Raw genomic sequence first — 17,441 nt, 5'->3', positions numbered from 1 at the left:
CCTGTCAATCAGAGCTGTCAGTTGAAGTCTAAAATGTCTGCCCTACCGCTTCTACATGAAAAAAGAAATCCCAGCAGGAGGTTGAAGAACGAAAAGTATAATGGGAAGGCTTTCTACGTGACAGCATGGGAAGAAGTAGTATTTTTGCCACATTTTTGTTGTGTTTCTGTGGTGCCCATTCATGGGCACTACAGAAGTGATTTCCATATGTAAGGGAAGGGCACTAAGTTCTAGTCTGTATCCTTAACGGGCTTTATGAAGCTATTTTTGCCCTTACTGGGTAAGATGAAATAGGGGAGACTTACATGCACAAATCCCAACCAAAGCTGTTTGATACTAAAGTTGCAGAGAACTCTGTTGTTTTGATCGCTGCGTGTTTTAAGATAAGGTTTTGCTCTAATGCTGCAGTCTTAGCCGTGGTAATTAAACTTGTTTTCCCAAGGAAATCTCTCTTGCAGAGAATTTCCTCAGTTCCAAAGCATATTCTTAGCAATAGCTTCCCTGCAGTTGAGGTGGGAACAAAATCTAATTTGCAGCTTAATATTGAGAATTTAAATGATAGAATGATACAGTAAAGTACAGCGATCTCTGAATTCATAGATACACAGATTGAATGTGCTTATATGCCAGGTACTTTCAGAAACGTACGGAAGTGCATTTATAGTACGTACAATAGTGCATAATAAAGAATTGAACTCTAGTTACTGGTAAGATGTGCTGGTTGTAAAGAATAAAGATACTTTTTATCTCCAGTTTCACCATACTGTTTAAAGCAAGGAGCCTTTCTTCTAAGAAAATGTTCCTTATTAGAAAATCCAAAGCTTTCACAACAGACTTTGATCCTTACTGTAAAATGAAAGGAGGAGGAAAGCTTTCACACCAAAATGCTAATAATGTTCTCTTTGTCAGTGCCTTTGTATTGCATATTAAGTGGATCTTTGCCTATCAGTCCAAGTTCTGCAGCTTTGTAGGCATCTACCTTCCCATGATACAGCCATCTTTGGACTGTGTGGTGGACTATACTTTTTTTCAGCTGGGGAAGAATGCTGTTTATCCTTTGTAAAGTATCTGTTCTAAATGTGGATGGAACACTGTTAAACTAAAAGCATGTGTTTGTTGTAGGTGCACTGTTAATATACCTTTTCTATATTGTTAAATGGTGCAAACCAGAAGAGGCAGTGCAACACTGGGTTTATTGTATGAGCAATAACTACTCTTTAAACGCCTAATGATTAAATGATTCTATTGATAAATTGAATGCTTGTGTTGTATTCCAGTCTCTTCAACCTCTCCAGGAAAAAAAGGAATTAAAATCTAATTTGCTGGAAAAACCTTTTAGGCAGGGAAGAGAAAGGAAAAAAAAAAAAGGCAAGTTTTTCCTAGCAAATTATGCTGGACTTGTGCATTTTTATAGTCCTTTTGAAGGCATGATGACAAGGTCAATAGTCCTGTATGCATTTTCAAATTATTTGCAAGTTGCTGAGTGCTAGGCCTTCTAGGTTTTATTAATTTTTTTTTTTAAATCTGCTTATTTTTATTTATACTTTCTAAGTCCGTTCAGTGGTTAGATGTCACTGCAGTGAGCTTCTGGGCATTCTGCCAAGTCAGTATTGTCAGGGTGCTGGATAAAGTACGAAGAAAAATGCTTGTCTGTGTTTCCTTGCAAAATTTTACAAGTAGTGTATAGCCTCAGAAGTAAGACCACCCTTATTAAAGTAAGAGCAGAACTAGATGAAAACAGGACCGACTCTCACTTTCTCTGACTATCTGTACACCTAGATAGAATGTAGAGTTCACTTTGACATGTAAGAACTGCAAATGTCCACAAATTAATAAGAAAGAGCTAGAGCTGTAGGCTTTTGGCAGCCAAAGGTGTCTGTGTGTAATATTGTAAAATTGTGTAACAGCGTAACTGTTAAGATAAGTGAAGATAAGCCTTTTCTGAAGTATTAAAACTGAACAAAAATGGCTTGAAATTTTAGAAGCTCACCATTATCATTGCCTCTCTTACAATTGATCCTGTAGTTATGACGACACGTTTGGCACAGCCTTGTTCCTATGCACTACAGCATAGGGTTTCCACAAATGTTCTCATCCTGTTTAAATAATCATTTTGTGTATTTTTTAAAGTTGTTTTTATATCACAACTTGACATTCATTTGATTCAAATGTAGTAAGATATAGGAGCATATGGGGGAGGGGACTAAACATTTTTTTTTATCGTAGAATATACTATGGGCAAGCTGATTGGTCATTTCCCAGGTTAATTTCTGTGTAAACGTGATTTTTCTGTATTGAAAAAAACCCCAAAATGTAGATACTCGCTTGCAAGTGGAGTGAGTGCCACATGCCTCCTTGTACTCTTTTTTTTTTTTTTTTTTTTTTAGTGCGTTTTGCTATATACATTGCTTTGCTCTTTACAGTGCAATCTAGCTGCAGTGTTTCTCCCCCACGTTTTGGAGATGTTTGTAAATGAATCTGAATGGAGATTGTTATGCTTTGATAAAAATTGAAAGGAGATCTGTGTGCATGCTTTGGAGTACTCGCTAGGCAAGATTATTTTCTATTGTAAGTTACAGACTTTTTACATGAGAGTTTGAGAACAGCCATGCTGTGCCTGCTCAGAGAATAGATAGAATTTAAGCCTCTGACACTATAATGACATAAAAACAAAAGTGATTTTGTTTTTCCTGTAGGAAAACAAAATATAGAAGAAAGGAATTTAAACTTGATTTGTTTGATGTTCTCATGTAATTGCTTCTTTTTACTGATTCCTTCTCTTTTCCTTCCAAGTTTGTGCTGAGGCTTTCAATCCAGATGAAGAGGAAGAAGATACAGAACAAAGGGTAAGAATGAGTGAATTGCATCATGCGTGGTTCTCTGCAGCTTGACAGGCAGATGTCTGTATGTCACCTTTTCCTACCACTTGCGCATTTCGTTCTGAGAGGCTGTGTGGTATGCTGACATTGACAAAGTGACATTGCTCTGAAATTTAGGGCCACTTTCTCTCATGCACTTTTTTAGTCACTGTAGCTTTAATATAATTTTACTTCAAAGGACTCGAGAGCTGTGCTTAAGTCTACCATCTTTAAAATTTTGGATATTTTCCTTTCTTAATTATCTTAAAGGCTTGTTGAGGCAATTCCTAGAGCATCGATGCTGTTGTGAAGAATTAGTTAAGCTTTAACACAGCTGTTTCTTCATGGGTGCTTAAAATTCCTTACATGCTTTTTACTGCCTTTCTTGTCAAAGTAGTTCTGCCTGGGTAGGAGAAATACTTTGTGGAAATATTTTGAGACTGTGGCCACCTGTTGTTCTATTGTTTTTGAAAGTTGAGAATTTCTAGGAATTGCAAGTCCAGATACTGTAATTGTATTTCTTTAGAGATGCTTTTATGTGAGCAAATCCTATAGCCTGCTTGGTGAGGGTCAATGTTTTCTCTCTGGACTTCAGGTGTTCCTTTTCTAGATTCCATCTCAAGGATGCTTACACTCCTGCAATGAAAATCTAAGTCTAATTTAATTTCTCTTAAAAAAGAAGATACTTCATAAATAAGATGCTATAAAAAGAAAAAAAGACCATGAGTGTGTCTGATCAGCCAAATGTTTGTAAACCTGGATACATTTATTTCATCAAAAGTCTTAATTTTCCTGACTGCTGATTCAATATTCAATTTTCTTTTAAAACAAGGATCTGAGATCTGCTCAACTTTGCATAATGAATTTTTAGAAATGCCTACTAATGTAACTGTTTTTTGGAATCCTTGTTATTCCAGAAATATAGTTAATGTGGTAAATGTGAGGTAATTAATATTTTTATATATGTTTTCATAATTAGCCCCCAGCAAGCACATATATAAAAATTTTTATGACACAGTGAGTGTTGGTTCCTTTAACCTGATGAGATGTTTATAATTGGAAAGACGTAACAAAAAAAATCTCTCAAACAGCAAAGCTTTTATTTAAGTAATTTGGGGGGGGGGACACACACCAAACCCGCTTCTTGGACAACTTCTGTTATTAGATGGGCTGAGGTACATATGTATCATAAATCTTATAACCTACCTGTATACCAGCAATAAGTACATTGGGACTAATATAGCCAGAGTTTAGAAGGAAAGCTGTTCACTTCTTCCTCTGTTCCAAATGCTCAAGCCTTGACTGTATCTGTGGCTGGGTTAGAAGAGAAGGGGAAGGAAAAGGCATCCTCGTCTTTCTTGTCTCTCTTGACTGTTATTTTGCATGTGTTAATTGTCAGCATAATATTTCTTCTGTCTCTTTCTTTCATTCTGTCTTGAATTGTATGTTTAAATACTGTTTATGCAAACAACAGAAGAGAACTGTATACTTTGACACTCTTAAATTGCATTCTGCTTTTTCACTCTGAAGTGAAGGTTCAGTCTGTATTCATATTTCTTTGTTGTCATGATGACGGTTTTGTTTTACTTTGTTTTAAAGGTATTTCATCCAAAAACTGATGAACAGCGATGCAGACTGCAGGAAGCATGTAAAGATATCCTGCTCTTCAAAAACCTAGATCAGGTAATATCATTTTAAGGAAATCTTAACTGGAGTTGATAGTTTGTAGGTACTGATAATAGCATGATCTAACAGTCCAGATGCTTGTTTGCCTTGTGATAGTCATGAATTATTAATTATATGCAGGCTGGATTGGGACGTGTTTGGAGATCAACAATCAATGAACAATATAAACAAACATGTCAAATTGTCAGTTACCATGATTGTCAGATCCCTCTCCCTACAAATTCAATTTTTTTTCTGTTAGAGAGAAGTTTGGGTTTTTTTTAATTCTTTTGCTTATTTTTCAATATTTGCTGTTGGGTACCATTGCACCTGATTTCCTTTTCCCTAGTGTTGTGGTTTAACCACAGTTGGCAACTAAGCACCACACAGCCGCTCGCTCACCCTCCCCCCTGCCCTGGTGGGATGGGGGAGAGAATTGGAAGAGCAAAAGTAAGAAAACTCGTGGGTTGAGATAAGAACAGTTTAATACTTGAAATTATAATGATGATAATGATATTAATATTACAACGGAAAGTAAAACAACAAGAGAGAGAAAAACAAAAAACCCAGGGAAAGGAGAGGGAAAAAAAAAAAATGCAACCACTCACCACCTGCCGACTGACGCTCAGTCAGTCCCCGAGCAGCAGTCGCTGCCCCCCGGCCAACTCCCTCCAGCTTATATACTGAGCATGACGTCATATGGTATGGAATAGCCCTTTGGCCAGTTGGGGTCAGCTGTCCTGGCTGTGCTCCCTCCCAGCTTCTTGTGCACCTCCTCGCTGGCAGAGCATGGGAAGCTGAAAAGTCCTTCACTTAGTATAAACACTGCTTAGCAACAACTAAAACATCAGTGTGTTATCACATTATTCTCATGCTAAATCCAAAACACAGCACTGTACCAGCTACTAGGAAGAAAATTAACTCTATTCCAGCTGAAACCAGGACACCTAGGAAACAGCTCATAATTTTATGGGCAATTTAAAAAGGAAATTACTTACGCAATTGTGATATTGAACACTATCTACATTTGCATGATTTCAGATTGCTGCACGTTTTTCTTAAATGCCAATGTGTCAGTAAATTTTCTGTAAATGAATGTAAAGTAATGTTTTTAGATTGTTCCTATTCTTACTCGTCTTATTTTTATTGCTGAAGTTATTAATTACTCATTGCCTCAGCATTGAGTTTTAATGATGAGTGGTGTCTCCATTGCTTGTACTTAATCTTAATTGGTATGAGCTTTTTTTAATGAGGATCATAGGATAGTTCAGGAACAGACCTTTGGAGATCCTCTAATCCAGCCTCTGAGAGGCCATAGAATAAATGCATCTCATCTCTGATCTGGTGTTTCCAGGAAAATGGAACTGACATCTCTACTACAGCTTGGGGAAGAATGAAAGCTGTAACACCAGCGATGGTCCCTGCAGCTTCCTGGTTTGAATCATTGAGCTTTGCCTGATATATGAAAGGATGGATGTGATAGCTTACGGTTTCAGAAATGCTGCTCAGCTTTCCTTGAAAACCAGGAAGTTCTCCCAGTTCTTGATTGCTGTACAAACCCCAAGAGTCATTGAACTGCATTCTCAAAATAATTGTTGAAAACTTTTGATTGCAGCAGGCTTCAGGAATTGACATTCTGTCAGAAAGTTTCCTTGAAAGCTGTCCTTTCCAAGACTGGTCTTTCACTGTTCTGGGATTCCTGTTGTCATTAAGCCTATTTACTTAAGATGTTTTAAAGGTTCCTTTTGCAAGTAACCTGATTATGTACAGTAAAAAATGAAACATATTTAAGAACATTCAGCAGCTCAAGGGGTATGTACAAAACGTGATCACCATTCAATTGAGTAGGCCAATCTTTTAGCTTCCAGCAAAATCACCCAGAAGCAAAAATTAATAACCAGTTTATATTCAAAGATGACTTTGAAAAACAAATTTGAGCTGATAAAGTGGGCTTGGAAAAATACTGCTTCCTGGGAAAAGCTTTCTAAGCAGCTGAGGAGAGAAGGAATGGAAATGATCTTAACTGCAACTGTTAAAGACTCAGACTTTAAGATAGCACATGGCTGAAAAAGATGACTGCAGTCCATACATTGATTATAGTATGACAAAGGGCACTTAGCAGAGAGGGGAGAGCTTTCCTAGTAGTGGGTATAAAGGGAGTATGGAACTTGGATCCTTTCACCCCTCCTCCCAGTAACTTCTTTTTAACTCCCTCTGTATAACGTGACTGGTTTGGAAGGTTGGCTGTAGAATACCCACTGAAAGGCAGAATGCATGGCTGCTACTTTTGCTCAGTGTATATCGTCCTTCAATAATTGTGAGGAACACTTTCAAATTAAGGCTAAAAATATGTTCTTTTGCTTCTTAACCTCTAAAGAGTGTCATGTAAAACTGTTAAATACAAACAAACAAACCCAACAACAACAAAACTGCATAAAACCCCTTTAGGAGTAAATACTACTGACTGTGACTCAAACGTCCTGGCCAAATTCATCCCTTTTCCACTGGTTGCATTTAGGTGAACTGTGCTGAATTTAGGCCCAGTGCCTCATCAGCCCTTTTAAATGTCTTCGCTTGCATGAATAGTTGCTGTAATACTTGGTATCAAACACAAGGGAGCCAGCATCCAGTGGATCACTTCTAGCAACATTCACATTGAACTTTGGACTAAAATCAATTCTGATTGTCATAGAGTTTAACGCTGAGATTTTGAGCATCCCCAATGATAAACCTGATTTATGTTTCAATATAAAGTTCTGGGGGAGTAGGTAACCTCGCCTGTTAAAAGCTCTGTATGATGTATCATCCGTAGGCTCCACAGTGTCTTATAAATGAGTTTGTAGAATCCTAGTTACAACTGATTTTTGTACTGGGTGAGAGCAATGACTGTTATCCTTACCAGCAAGGCCTCTGAGCATGCTCAGTACCCATATTTAAAACGAGGGTTTTTTACAGTTCAGAAATCTGACGAAGCTTGTCCTTTTATTGACAGAAGAGTTCAGTGTTTTATTTACTTAAAATAAGTCTTTGCCTGTCTGTCCTCCCAATAAAGCATTATTCAGTTACAGTATTTTTAAAAAGCTTTTTAAAATCTGTATTGCTTGTTTTCTGACAACTGTTACTTAAATGCATGCTGTGAAATATGTGGTTAAAATAAATGGCTTTCATGCAATGATTGTTTATTTAGTTTAAATATCAGGAGAATTTTTAAAGAAAAGAAAATAGGATTCTAGTGAAAAGATAGGCAGTATTTTCAATATATTGGTGCCTACAGATACTGCAATGATTATTCCCAACTTAAGGAGCACAGTAAATATTTCAAGTGTATCTAGCAGCATAAAGACTAGTTTGTGTGTACATGCAGTATATTTTTAGAAACTCAGCTGTGTTCTACATCTTCAACTTCAAATATCTGGTCATTGAAAATGGAATTAAAGTCTGCTGTTAATGGACTTTGGAATAGCAAAGATGGTAAAGCAGCTCAGCATTGAGGCAAGGCATTTATATGGCATCGTCTCTCTTGGCTTTCACAGCTTCCCTGGCTGCGCTGCCTACAAAAAAAGTTTAGTCATGGCTCATCAGAGAAACCTAGCTTGAGTCTGCTGTGCAGACCAGCATTATCGCATTTTCTGTATGTGCTCCCCAGCTGTACCTATCTGATCTCGTCTTGTGCTGGAATTGCAGGTTCTCTAAAGCACAGACTGTCTAGGGAAATAACTCTGTTTGTATAGAGTCTTGTTCAGTACAGTCCTGATCATCACTGGGGCTCTTGGATGATGACAGTACAAATAAGTTACTAATAAGTTGTGATGTCGTTTCTAGATGTATATACATATAATGAAATGTATGTACTGTTGACATAAATCAACATGTATCCATTGCAGTGAAGCTGTGTCAGATTATACCAAGTGAGAGCTTGCTGTACATGTGCGCTTTGACACTGAAATGGTATGCATAAGTTAAGCCATTTGGACATAAATTTGAGATAATAGCTCTTCTGTAATGGAAGTATCTATGTTTGTCTGCATTATTGAACTTCCATTAATAAGCTGGAAACAAGTGAGGTACTTACTAGTGGAAATCAACGTTTAATATCAGTATTATTTGTATTTGCATACAGTAAAAATAATGCAATGCATGTTGTACTCACTATCCAGATCAAGTCAAATGAACTTGCCCTTGTCCAGCAATAATGCTAAGGTGTATCTTCTGAGAGTTTGTGTTTTTTTTAAATTTTTTTTTCTCCTATTATTCATTTTATAGGAGCAGCTGTCTCAGGTCCTTGATGCCATGTTTGAGAGGAAGGTGAAACCTCAGGAACATGTGATTGACCAAGGTGACGATGGAGACAACTTCTATGTCATCGAGCGGTAAGCATCTGTGCCTTTGAAATGTAGAGTATGTTTCTTTTCAGTTTCTTAGAAATGGCAGGGAATGCTTACTGCAGGACAGTTTCTGAAGGAAACTTACTTTTTGCAGTCATTGCCTCTTCCTTTGATCTTTCCATTTTCCCCTTTAGGCCCCCATTGACTTTTGGATCATTTGCCTAGGGGCAATCAAATTTGACAGAGATGGACATTTCAAACCTGCTGGGTTTTAACACATTCTGTGTGACTGCATAAAAATGCAAATACCACTTTCTCTGAGGGAAGGGCTGCAGCATGAGCTTGCCTATGATTTGTTCAGTTTAGCTTTTGTGCCCATCAGCGTATGCATAGCTTAAAACCAGCCTTGTTACATGCTGTCTCTAGACCAGGATGTGTTTTTTTCTGAAGAAAGGAGGGGGAAAAGCAGCAAAAGAAACCATATGGTAAGGGAAGGGATAGGAGATTATTTTGGGGAAGGAGAATACAGGAAATAAAAATCCATGGTAGTGGCTTACCTGGAACAACCTGGACTTTGTCCAGTTAGTTTTGATCACTGACTTCAGAGAGGCTTGTGGTTACTTTGCTTCTGTTGGTCATGTGATTTGTATTTGCAGAGTTTAAGGTGCCATCTTGCAATTTCTTCCATCAAGCAAATTCACATGATAATTTTGTGGATCATATGTATGTGCAACAGGCATATAATAGATATGTGTGTGCATGCACGTTTTGAGTATCTTTTACCCTTTTGGAAGGAGTTCTGACTAATGTCACTTTTAATCACCATATTTGAAGAAGAATTAAGGACACAGATTTATTTCCTCCTGTATAGCTGTAATATTAAACAGAATATTACTGACCAATTTATAAATGTCTGTTGGAACGCGATCTTAGCAAACTACTTTTTTGACTCACTGTTACCTTCCTTATCACTGAAATAATGGCACCATTAATACTGCATTAAGTGCTTTCAAAGGAGTTCTTCAAAACAACGTGTTGCCTTTTGAATTGTCATTTATACTGCTTTTAGGGAATTTGCAAAAGAATTTCTAGGTTAGAAATTGTTCATTTTAAATGATTTAAAGGACATTTCCCTTTCTTATTAGTGGAATTACAGAACATAAAACTACCTCAAATATATTCTGACCATATGTGCGTTCCCCTGTCCTCTACCATACCATCCCATTAGCCTAAACCAATGCTCCATTTCTACCTCAGTTATCTCCCTCAACCTCCCTGCCTCAGACCAGTCCCATGTCTTTGGCTAGACAGGACAAGTTCCTTCTCTTGCCATTTTCACTGAGGAGATCAGGCTGTCCCAGATATGAGAAAGGTACTGCAGATCAGAACTCATGGGAGCCAGAGCCACCAGCTCTGCAAAGATGAGATGTATGCAGAGCAGTGGTTCCTAATCTTGAGGAAACTTTAAACCCAGTTTGGGAGCCTCTCAAAAATGTTAGATACCATCAGCCTATTTTAATTGGGTTCTGTGTAAGGCTCTTAACCTGTTGGTTACTAAAAAGCTCTTCCTGCTATGAGTTTTAATATAAAATAAAGAAGTGAAATGGAACCTTATCTTTGATATTCATGTAAATGTTTTTATGGTCTCTGTTCTACAGATGTAATGCTATTCCACAATGTTTTTTTCTATCAAGAGATAGTTGGGTTGAAGGATTTCAGGTATAATACCCCAGTAATACAAATATGTTGCCAAAAGTATGTGGCAGAAAGGCTATACAGCGAGGGAAATTAAACTCAGTGTTGTCTAGCAATAGAGCATACCAGCTTTTGCTGTAAACACCAGCTCGGCTGCAACTCTTATGTCGGCTATTCAGTTATTAGAAGGAATTCTACAGTTATGAATTTTCTGTCCCCCTCTCTCCCTTTCCAGTCCTCCTCCACCTCCCACCCCTTATTTTTTCATGGAAAAGAATAGGAGGATACAGGTGCTTGTGGAATGCTATAATATTTCCACTTGCCTGCAAGTGCAAATTCAGAGGACTCTGGCTCTTTCAAAACATCAGTAGGCATGTCTTGTTACTCTAAGATAAAGTCATTAGTGCCTAAATATCCCTGAGGATTAGTTTCTTCCTGTCTGAATGAACAGTGACTTTGTGTTGCAGGTGTAACTCTTCAGCTTCTTGTCTGCATAGAAAAATAGGCTTTCTGGCACAGGCCTTTTTTTTTTTTTTCCCCAAAGTCTTCTGGTTGTAATACTTCCTCACCAGATCACTTTTGTCTGAGTGTCTTTTACCATGTGCAGAGGGACAGCAGGCAGGACAGATGCAATTTGAGGATGCAGTAGCTATTTAGTGCTTACTGCATGGAAGGGAGAGCTAGGACGAATGTGTTGCATGGCTAAACATTAGTATGCTCATTACTGCTGAGGAGGCACCTGATGAGTCTCTGCTGATTGAGCAGTCATCAGTCAGGAGGGGCAGCATTGGCCTGTCTTGCCTCTTGGAACAGACTTATCCACAATCTTGCTGAGTTGCCCTCTTCTGCTTTTCTGCCTTTTTTTTTTTCCCCTTGGGGTTTTATATTTTTTCATGTCAGTATTTTTCTTTTGAGTCCTTGAGCTCCTAATGATTACCATCTCAGCAATTACGCTTTGGTCTGTGTTTTTATTCTTCTTATCTTGCAGGGCTTTAGCTTACGGACTGTCTCAGCTCAGCAACAGTTTTCTCAATAAAGCTGAGCCAAGGTCACCCAGTGGTGCCTCACCAATTTAGTCCTTGGGCCACAGACAGCTGAATGCTTGGCTGAAGGTTATGTGGCTATCGTTATTTGGAAATAAATGGCACTAGTAAGTGACTTTCAGGCTGAGGGATGGGAAGAAGTTGTTGTGTTTGCTTACTGTTAGCAAGCTATTGGTTTCTTTCTCTGTCTTCTAGGTGTGAGTAAGCAGTAGAGTGTAAAAAGTGTCTAGTAAGGATGTTATGCAGTCTTCATGTGCCTAGCTTCCTCCTTTAGCTTTCTGGGTGACAAAGAGAGACTAAATTTCTTGAATCTTCTGACATGTCTGAATCTAGCCCATCTACTATTGATCCAGTAGCCAAACTTTTCTCTGGGTCTGAAAAGCTTTAATACAGTAGACCCTCAAGTCATTGTGCAAAGCTTCCTCACTTTGATGTACTTTAATTTTTGTTTGCATGTAATGTCCACTCTGTGGAATCTCCTACAAATGAAGCTGGCATAAAGCTGTCCTGTAGTACTTTTTTTTTTTTTTTTTTTAAAGATGCAGCAGTGTTCAAAGATAGCTAACAAACCCAGGGCTGTCCATCAGCAATCCTGAAAGACCCTCTGCTGTTAAAACTAGGCAGGGCTCACCAATGAGTCTGTTCCCATACTTGTTTACCATGAGAAGTTTCACCTACTGCCATTTCTGGTGATTCTTTTTTTTTCTTACGTGCCTAATGATGTTCTGGGAGATAATACCATTCCTGCTGACAAAGATCTAAACTCCTGAGGAAAATTATATGCATGTTCACCTGCTTAAAGCCAGGAAAGTGTTCCCTACCTGCTTTTCTCCAGGGCATGATATATTTTGTAAAGACTCTTAGGCCAGTGGCTAGTCCCTGAATGATCTCTGGTGCCATAGCCAAGAATTAATCAAGCCTAGTCAAGCTATATTTTTAAATTAGTTTTTTAAAGCCCCGAGCATAAGACAGTCGTGAGGGTGTTACAAAGACTTGTTTGGCTTTTAAAGGGCTACCTTTCTGTGCACAGCCTGTTTCTTCATATGCAGTTGCTGTGGTGCAGTTTGATCCAGATTTGTGTCTTGAGCTTTGACTCGCTGGACTTGTACCTGCATCTTCATCAGAGTAGTCTTTTGATTCTTAGTAAATTCTGGGATACTGTTCCCAGTAAATTCTGGGATACTGTTCCCTTAACTTCATTATAATGTAGAAAGTGTGCCTCTTGGAGAACAAGGTGAGGAGGCCTTTCCAATTTAAATAGGTTACAGCTCCCTATGAACAAAGTGCAGGGAGGCTTCTGGTACTTGAACACATTCCTCTTGATCTGTTGAGAGATCCTGGCTAGATGTCAGCAGTTTTAGAGAGCTTTCCTATTTCTAGAAGTGAGCTATAACAAAAAAAAAAAAGGAATTAAAAACCTTTTAGCTTGGCCACTTTAATTTGAAGCCAGTGTGACTAGAGTGGAACCTGTAATGTTCTGCAAAACTTCTGGAAGTTACTTACCCCTGCTTCCTAAGCTTGTGCATCCTACAGTGTCACCTCAGCACACAGAGCTTTGTGAGAGTCAAACAGATGCTCTTCAAGTTCGAACATTGTATGCTGTAACCTGTGTTCTCCAGTAGCCACACCTCCATGAAAATGGTGATAAAATTGGTTGGTTCAACTGTCAGCGTGCTCAGAGTTGCAGCATGGTGTGCAGTTGAACTGAGTGATAAAAGTTTTGGTCATAAGGGAGCTATTAGACAAATACCAGGTGAGAAATGATTGCCTCTGGAGATCTCTGTGCTACAGTGTAAAGATGTGGCATGTATGACATTCCTGAACTAGCTTTAAATCCTCCAGCTTGAGGATCAGTATGTGCTGCTCATAAAACAACTGGTCAGTTTACACTGCAAAACTCAAATCAGTATCTCAGGTACGTAAAGAAAGGCCCTTTCTGTAATCTTTGTGCTTCTACGGCATCACTGCTGTCCATACAAGAGCTGGATAGTTTCAATCTAGCACGGGCATATGCAGATACAAGCTGCAGTTGCATCTTGGGGTTATGATATAGACATACCCTTAAGCTGGAGTTGAGGCAAAACCATACGAGCAGGTGAGCAGTTGGACTGAGTGTATCCCAAAGGTACTGCAGCAATGCTGTCACTGAGAAAACTGGTACAGATGGATCCAAGTCACTCTAAAGGGGCCTCACGGGATAACACACATGCTGTGAAAAGACAAATACTGTTAAAGACGATGAAACTACCTATTACACTGGCCAGAACACTTACAATAGCAATGTCAAAATACTACACAGAGGAAACCAAGTAGATCCTGCCCAGATCTGTCAGGAGTGAAATGCTTTATTAAGAGAGAATTACTGTGAAAATAGCGTAGATAGAAGCAGCTTAGTATCAGGCAATTGGAAAGCTCAACAAAGCATGTTCCATCTCACCCAGCAATAAGAGGACTATTTGTGTAACAGCAAAAAGCTGTTTTTATGATTTGTACTAGAATGTTGTCTAATAAAAAGCATCCATTCCATTGTTTTCCAGGGGATTGTATGATATCGTTGTAGCAAAAGACAACCAGTCACGCTGTGTGGGCCGCTATGATAATCATGGCAGTTTTGGGGAACTGGCATTGATGTACAACACTCCTAGAGCTGCCACCATTGTTGCCACAACAGAAGGAGCCCTTTGGGGACTGGTAAGGAAAGGAGGTTGCTCTCATATGCATAATGTTTTAAACACTAACTCACCATGTCCAGTGCTTCTCTTGGTATGGCTCCTTGTGCTAATAGCTATTTTATCATGGTCTGTTATCTCACCTCCTGGCTTAAGAGTTCCATTGTACAAATCTTTTTGGCCACCTTTCTAGAACGACTTGTCTGTAAAAACTATATCACTAGTTTTATCTGTCCCTTTATTATTTTGCATTTGCTGTAGTTGTGGCTTTTGTTAGGGGAAAAAAAACCTGGTTTTGTTTTCATCCTGCAGAGGACAGTGGAGGCATTAATGCATGTATTTTATGGGAGGGGGAAACAATATCTAAATGACATTCTTTATTTTCAACTCACCTTCCTACCATTTTGTCTGCTTTAAGGGGAATGGGATGGTGTTAAATATCTTCTTGAGGATGTCAGTAATTTGAAGAGCTAGGAAAACTGCCCAAAGCTTTGTTTTCCTTCAAAATAAACTGTCATGTTGTTTCTGGTCCCTTTGTGTTACCCTGGAAGAGGTTCTCAGGTCAGCATGACCTGTGAGATACCAAGCTAAATGATGGTGTTGCTTTGTGTCTAGCCCAGCAGTGTCGAATGTGAAGCTGTAGACATTAGTTTCCTTTTTTAGTTCTTTTCTCTGTACTATTTGGGTAGGGTTATTTTCACAGTGCTCTTTTACTCATCTGTGAGGGCTCACATAATAAGCGAATTGTGCGATCAGCGAAGCCTTTGAAGCCAGAAGTGCTGGATGCTTTCTGTGCGCTGGGCTCCTCAGCAACTATCGCTGGGGGTTGACCACGTGTTGTGACCTTGATTATAGGACTGATAAGCTGCTACACGGCATGCTTATGCAATCTCAGTGCTTGCTGAGAGATCCGACTTCCCTTCTCTTTGTGAGCTGAAAGAAAAGATTTTGGTAAATCAACCAGGGAGTAATGTCAGAATCTAATTTCTTGAACAAGACAGAACAAAGCAGGTACCTACAAACTGAGCTCATTCACAAAAGAAAGAAAATGAGAAGATGATTCTTCATTCCAGTTTGCCTTTGAAAAGAACTGCACAAATTGGGTTAATTTTGGGTTTGTTTTTTCTGTGACTACATTAATTTAATTAGCAAGGTGTAGTTGAAGGGGGACCTCTTGCTAGTTATCTGTCCTGTGGATATTTTATTAACTAAGGCTGCATTTTCCTGCCTAAAACTTCGGTTATTTCTTCCAGTTATTCTGTCGTTGCCATGTTTTATTGTACTATTTTGTGCCTGATGTAATTTAAACATTATATTTTTATTATTCTGCAGAAGTCATTGCTAAAGCTCATGGGTTATCTGCTGTTTAGGAAATGTGGATTACTCCTGCTGCATTGCAGACTTAGGCCAACAAAAGCCTGGAAGGCTCAGGCATAAAGCAGTTAACAAATGTGGGTCTCTTCTGGAGCAGAGAAATGTCCTCAGTCTTTGCTACTGAACATGTCTGGGGAAAACCTCACGATCACACATGCTTCCTTCACTGCTCTGCCTTTTTTGTTCAAATACTGCTGCTTCTCCTTCCTCACTGATGCTCTCAAACAAATGAATTCTGAATTTTTTATGCTTTTGCAATTCCCCTGACCGTTTCTGTACCTTTCTGCTTCTCCAAACACGTACGTTTGAAGAGACTTCTACCACTGAAGACTTTCTTTAAAAAAATAAAAATAAAGCAGTCCCTCTTGCTTTATCATGTCTTGTTCTCCTTTAGATAACAGTATTACCATTCTTCCCTTCATCTTTCACCTCCTTCAACTTTTATATTCCACTAGTGTCACCTCTATCAGTTATTGTTTCAAGTTACAAGTATTTGCAACCTGCATCCCATAAAACTGCTCTCGTACTTGAAAATACCTCTTCACCTCAGAATGTCTCTGCTAAGGCATCAGTTGATGTTTTCAGAAAATGAGATCCAGAGGAATGGCTCTCTGGACTTTGGAAGTTTCTGCTAATTGTGGTATATGTAAACTTAAAGGATTTTTTGGGGGGTACCATTTTCCTAACCAAGTTTCTACACCTTTCCTCTGACTTTTTGTTTTTGATTTTTACACTTATGGCCTCATGTTGCGTGAGGTAAACTTTGCAGCTCTCGCTCTGTTCATAATTTAGTGCTGATCCTAACAGGGACTGTGGGCATTATTGTAATGCAAACACTTAACAAAAATACCTGGTGAGCAAGTGCCCTTCCCCTTAGCCTGGACGTGCTCTCTTGTGGCCTTTCTCATTGGTGTTTGCCAGTAGTTGAGCCCTGCCTTTTCTGTGTGGAAATAAAAAGCATTTCGTTAATATCTCTGACAATAAACTCTCAAATATGTCTGCCGTCGCAGGTACTGAGACAGGAGCTGTGGTTAGCTGGGCGAGCTTGCCTTCACTCGGGCACGTAGTGCCGCCCAGTGGCCACGGAGCCTGCACATCACTAGCTGCTGCCTGGGGAAAAGATCAGAGCAGGAGGGGTGGCAGGGGGTGGGTGGGAATCTTACCCGATATTTGGGCTTCAAAACCAAACCAAACAATTTTGCCATCAGGAAGGTGCTTATGGTACACGTGGACAGCTGGCAGTTAGGAAGTAGTCCTTGCAAAAAGCTGCCTCTCGGATCCTAGAAGGTGGAAGAGCGAATCAAGCCTGCTGCTGTTTGACAGCAGATAAAATTTTAACAGCTGGCTTCTCAAACCCAGCGTTTGTTGCAAATACTAGTTCATGTTTGTCAGTTCTTTAAACAGGGAACGTTTTAGTCAAGGGGAATAATGTATTTCTCTCTGCTGTTTCTTGCAGGATCGAGTGACATTCAGAAGAATTATATTGAAAAACAACGCAAAGAAGAGGAAGACATATGAATTATTTATTGAGTCTGTGCCACTTCTTAAATCCTTGGAGGTAAAGCCTTTCAGAGACATCTGCATCAAATTCTTGCATTAGCATTAGCTCCGCAGTCAGTGTTTCTGTGACTCAGAAATCTGTGTCATTTTTGTTTAGAACAAAATTTTAAGAGCTGCTTTGGTATCACGTTTACTGTACAACTTAATTTGCATTGTTGAAGGTACACGTTTCAGCGTTTGTTGCAAATACTAGTTCATGTTTGTCAGTTCTTTAAACAGGGAACGTTTTAGTCAAGGGGAATAATGTATTTC

General features: G+C 39.0%; 1 protein-coding gene across 1 annotated transcript in view; it reads left to right on the top strand.

Moving 5' to 3' along the window:
* PRKAR2A (protein kinase cAMP-dependent type II regulatory subunit alpha) overlaps positions 1–17,441 on the top strand; it is a 44,440-nt gene that overhangs the window by 16,303 nt on the left and 10,696 nt on the right. Inside the window, exons 3-7 of the mRNA XM_009284520.1 lie at positions 2,794–2,846; positions 4,458–4,541; positions 8,787–8,893; positions 14,124–14,277; positions 17,086–17,187. Coding sequence (XP_009282795.1) covers positions 2,794–2,846; positions 4,458–4,541; positions 8,787–8,893; positions 14,124–14,277; positions 17,086–17,187 — 500 coding nt within the window. The remainder of the gene's footprint in view (positions 1–2,793; positions 2,847–4,457; positions 4,542–8,786; positions 8,894–14,123; positions 14,278–17,085; positions 17,188–17,441) is intronic.

The sequence above is a fragment of the Aptenodytes forsteri genome, unplaced genomic scaffold (genome assembly GCF_000699145.1).
Source record: "Aptenodytes forsteri isolate BGI_AS27 unplaced genomic scaffold, ASM69914v1 Scaffold53, whole genome shotgun sequence".
Classification (NCBI taxonomy): Eukaryota; Metazoa; Chordata; class Aves; order Sphenisciformes; family Spheniscidae; genus Aptenodytes; species Aptenodytes forsteri.
This window is presented reverse-complemented; position numbering and strand designations above follow the sequence as displayed.